The sequence below is a fragment of the Nicotiana sylvestris genome, chromosome 11 (genome assembly GCF_000393655.2).
Source record: "Nicotiana sylvestris chromosome 11, ASM39365v2, whole genome shotgun sequence".
Taxonomy (NCBI): Eukaryota; Viridiplantae; Streptophyta; class Magnoliopsida; order Solanales; family Solanaceae; genus Nicotiana; species Nicotiana sylvestris.
The window spans coordinates 133,703,350-133,708,791 of NC_091067.1; the positions used below are offsets into that span (position 1 = coordinate 133,703,350).

General features: G+C 32.3%; 1 protein-coding gene across 1 annotated transcript; it reads right to left on the bottom strand.

Moving 5' to 3' along the window:
• Nucleotides 1-3,886: 3,886 nt before the first annotated feature.
• LOC104227305 (large ribosomal subunit protein uL11) lies at nt 3,887-4,754 on the bottom strand. The gene has a single exon (XM_009779530.2). The coding sequence runs from the start codon at nt 4,639-4,641 to the stop codon at nt 4,141-4,143; it is 501 nt and encodes a 166-aa protein (XP_009777832.1). The 5' UTR covers nt 4,642-4,754; the 3' UTR covers nt 3,887-4,140.
• Between the last annotated feature and the right edge of the window lie 688 nt (nt 4,755-5,442).

Here is a 5,442-nt window from a genome sequence, read left to right on the forward strand (position 1 = left end):
AATTATTATTAACTCGCTGGTTTTGCGAGGTAAGTTGCTCAATAATTAAATTTAGAGTATAATTTTCAGATTTTCTATTCAAGAAGTTCATCTTGATAAGTTGGTTTACTCACAGTTGGTTTAGCAAAATGATTTATTGAGTGCCTCCACTTAATAGCTAAACTATTGCTTATGAGAACAGAGTTATTTATATCAGTTTGATATACGTTATATACGAAAGTATATTACATTCTCCCCTCACAAAGTGGTTCAGGATCAGGAACCAAATAGTTTCATCTTATTATTATTATGTTCGGTGTATATTTTAATTAACACCATAACGCACAAAGGTGGATTTTCAAAGTTGAGGAAGCAAGTTAGTTTTTCTAACATGAATGGGAGACGGAATAAACAGTTGAGAAAAAGTTACGTGGAATGAATTATCATTTGTACATCTAGATCCTCGAATAAGATAATATGAACTTGAAATTCATTAAAAGATAATTCATCTGCAATATATTGTCAAGCATGCTAGACGCATTGGCTGACCCAAAGATAGTAACTATATTCTCACTGCAAATGCTCCTATTAGAATAAGTCTTAGAATGACAAAGTCTATGATACGGTTAAAGCGTATAGACAAATCGGTTTCAAATAATATTCTAGATAGAGAATATGAGCAAATGATCAAAATGATCATAATAAGGAGGCAATTGTCTAGAAGATCACATGACATAACACTTTATAAAATCTCATGAGAGATTCAGGTACCTGAATATATGAATGAAGAGATCTCTATGTTATGTCTTTAAGAAATTAAGGAGGTTGAAACCGATATAAAATGTCCATCGACGACATCTATGATAGCGCTAAATATGTATATATATGATGATCGTAAGTCTAGAGAAACAATTCAAGTAGAATTGGTTTCATATGAAAGACATGTTGTTATGGACCTGCAGTTCAAACACTTGAAAGTATAAAGTCAATTGTGTGTGCAATCACTTTTATTTATCTTATATGTCTAGCATGACATGAAATCTTGATATTCATCTAAAGTCTATTTAATTGGTTATATGACTATACTTATATGACAATCCATGAAGGATTTAGATCGCCTAAAGCATATAGAATTCTTAGTCATGAATTCTATACTTAGGACTCTTACATCCTAAGTGCAATTTGTGCACATAAGTATCTTGCTAGAACTATAAACATGATAATACGAGAGTAAGAGTCTTTACCCCTATATGAAGATATGGAAATCGCGATTCCAACAAAAACATATGAAGACAATACATCTCTATAAGGAATGTTGATTTCAAGGTGAAACAAATTCGTTCAAGTTCAATTTTTTGAAGATTGGTGCAAAAGATTGGAATGCAATGACTCAAATATCTGAATTGATGTTTTCATTAGGGTGAGTTAATACGCGTTGTACTCTTTTTCTCTTACAAAGTTTTGTCACACTGGATTTTCTTTGCAAGGTTTTTAACGAGGCAACCAAAAAACGTATTGTTAGATATGTGTACTCTTTTTTTCCTTCACTAGAATTTTTTTTCCACTCGATTTTATTTTAGTAAGATTTTAATGAAACACATTTTCTGTTGAATAGACATTCAAGGGAGAGTGTTATAAATAGAATTATATTTAAGGTGAATGCCTATATTTTAGAGAAAATTTAGGATTTGTTACTTTATGGCTAAGTCACTTTTTCCATGTAAATAAAGGAGTTCTATTCCTATATATATATATATATATATATATATATATATATATATATATATATATATATATACAATTACTGCATCTTTTAATAATTTATGCCAGTTGAAACATCCTCTTCATTAATTAATTCAATGCACCTGAAATTAATATTTAATAAAAGGTTTTTATGAAGGGTAAAATGTTGAAATTAACATTTAATAAAAGTTTTTTTTATGAAGGTATTTGTTAAAGGTTTTTATTATTCATTATATTAGTTGTTTTATGTTTTAATACATTTTAATTTAAAATAGGGGCAAAACTGTAATCTAATTTTATATACTTTTTCGGCTACTAGATATAAATAATTTCTAGTGCAGGCTACCCCATATTTTAACAGGTCAGAATCACCTTAATAGTTTAATTGGCCAAATTTAAAAAATCAGCTTACTCTAAAAAATATTTTTTTCCCTCAAAAGTGCTTTTCTAAATAAATAATACTTTTGATGAAAAACAATTTGTGTTTGACTAATTAATTTGAAAAATACTTTTGAACATTAATTAATGTTTGGTCAAACTTCTAAAAAGTACTTCTAAGTTCGTAAAAGTATTTTTGGAAAAAACTATTTTTTTCTGATTCTCTGAAATTATATCTGTTTCTACTCAAAAGCACTTTTTTTCTTCTTAAGAGCTTGGTCAAACACTTAAACATTGAAAAAAGCATTTTTTTTAGAAACTAAGTGTTTTTGGCTCGGGAGAAGAAATAATTTCTGTTCATGATGAGACTTTACATCTATCTAGTCTCCTTTGAAATATTTTGTCCACATAATCCCATACCCTAGAACAGGAACATTGAAAAACCTAAGACAGACATGGAGAAATCATGTCACCAATCTTTTCCCGTTTTTGGTAATTCATCCCGATTTGATTATGTTCAACGAAATCAAACAAACTGTAGGCTACTCATTGACAGATACTTTAGTCCGAGCACACTACTTTCTTTTATATACTCCATGTAAATAATACATTCAAGAAATGGTCCAGAGAGTAAGGTCTTCAATCAAGCTCTTAGTACATGAACAATGGATCTTCATTGTTAACCAAAAGTTAACTTGTTTTACAAACCAAAACTAAACAACTTTGTTAGCCCGTCTTTCTCAACTAGTATTCAACAGCCTAGAGTAAACACTAATCAAAGGACCCCCCTAGGAAAAGGGTGGAAAACAATGTAGCTACCACAAAAACTCAGAAGCAACACGTAGGATTCAAGAACTGGACACAACAACTCATTTCAATTGTGATTTTACTACACATATCAGGGTCAAATATTAATGCAAGTAACTCACAGATACAACCCCGACGAGTCCAGTCCCACCCAAGACCCTCTCAGCATAAACATGCAAAATCTAGGAATTGATTTCATATTAGAAGGTAATTAATGTCAGAGCATGACATTACATTATTCTTGAATTCCTTTTTTAGGAAAGATTGTAAATTCATTCACTTAAGATCAATTGTTTTAAGTCGACACAACATCTAGAGCAGTAATGTGACACTCAGATCTAGATATAGTGAAGTTTGAAGTGTCAGAAGGTCCAGCTATAAGGTAAAACCAAAAATTGCAATGGAGAAATTATCTCCACAGCTATACGAGTATTTGGTGGACAGGTAAAATACAATATAACGTGCATAGCCAGTGGATAACAACCAACAGAAACAGTTGAGTACCCATACCTTATATACCATGCTTTGACACATGATAATAATCATCAGAAACTGACGAGTACTCAAGAAGCAGTCTTAAGCAGTTTAGACAAGAAATCGAAATAGGAACTTATAGATTGGTGGAAATGTCATGCCCAATACATTCACATGTTAAAGACCCATACTTGAACAAGTTTACTCTACTAAATTTTAGTCTTGACTGCTGTTTCAAGGCAAAAGGAGAAGTTACAATCATTATATCCCACAACACAAGAACCACAGGGTACACATCTTTATACACTACTAAGCTCATTCGAATGTTCAAAGTTGATATTGCGCATAGGATCTACTCTAGAGGCTACCATGTTCTGGCACCGAAAGATATCATTTCTAAAGAGATACCTACAATGTTCACACTCTAACTAGTCTAAAACGAATAGAAAATTTAACCTTATAACTAATGTATGCACAAATAATTCACTCACATTAGCAGAAACAATTTAAAGCTAAAAGCATACCAACATCTTTAATAAAATCCGAGCGACAATCAGATATGACAATCATCCAAAATCTTATAATAATGCCAAATAAAAACCAACATTCTTTTCCAAAAAATTTCCAAAGAGAGTATTCTCATCATGATATGATATCAAATCAAAATTATCCTCTGATAAAATCTCTCTGAAAATCCAAAACGATACAAATTCAAATTTTAAAACTACTATATCGCGAGAATTTCAGAATTTAACCTCCTTAATCAAGAGGAATTTCGACATCACCATCATCAATCTCCTGCTGCAAATCCTTAGGATCCTTTCCATCAACAGTACAGCCAACAGAAACACACGTCCCCAAAATCTCCTTCACAGTTCCAGTCAAATCCTTAGCCATAGATCTAGGCTTCATCACTTTAGCAATCTCAATCACATCATCAAGCGATATATTACCGTTGTGCTTGATATTCTTAGTCTTTTTGCGATCTCTCTCCGGCTCCTTCAACGCCTTGATGACGAGTGCCGCGGCGGACGGTACGACGGAGACTTTAGCTTGACGGTTCTGAACGGTAAGTTTCACGGTGACTCGGAGACCCTTCCAGTCCTTCGCGGTTTCCTTTGCGATGTCTTCTCCGATTTTCTTAGGGGACAGACCAAGTGGACCGATTTTTGGAGCGAGTGAACTCGCTGCTCCGACTTCACCTCCGGTGACTCGGACGAAAACTTCGACCACCTGAGAGGGATCGAACTTTGGCGGCATTTTGTCAAGCAGAGGAGAGTGGGGCTAGGGTTCTGGTGAGCTTTGTGGATGGAAATGAGGGAAAATTAGACTTATAAGCCTAGGGTTTTTGCAGAACTTATGCTGAAATGCCGTGGTTACCCTTTATGGGCTTGTACTGAGTTATTTCAGCTTTGGAGGTGCTACTACTTGGTTATTGGGCTAACGTAGTTTACCCAAATCTCCTTTATAGGCTAATGTTTAGATTTTGTCACTATTTTTAAAAGAGGAAAACTATCCTCTATATCCATTTATAGGTAGCTTATTACACAAATTGATCAATTAATAAAATATTACTAATATTATTCAATTAGCTATTTGTAGCAAAAATTAATTAATTTTTTGCTTTTTTTGAGCGGGTGTTATTAGAATAAATTGGGTACATCTTAAGGAGCTTGAATCTTAATTTTGGATGATTTGGTGGAGTTTTGAGGTGGTTTGAATTGAAACTTCGAAGTAGAAGATGAACATGAAAAAAATGATATGTGTATCACATACGTATCATTTTTATATCAATTGTGTATTACATGTATATCCACGTATACATGTGTGTAAGATACATGCGTGATACATGTATCGCAGAAGAATTTTTTATACTCAATTTTAACTACAAAGTTTTGATACCAAATCACCTTTAAATATTTCTCAAATTTAGTATATTGACTCATCTATAAGTTTTCAATGAATTTCAACCAAACCCATTGAAAAATGTCCTTTTTTACTTAGATTTTTGGAATGTTATATATATATATATATATATATATATATATATATATATATATA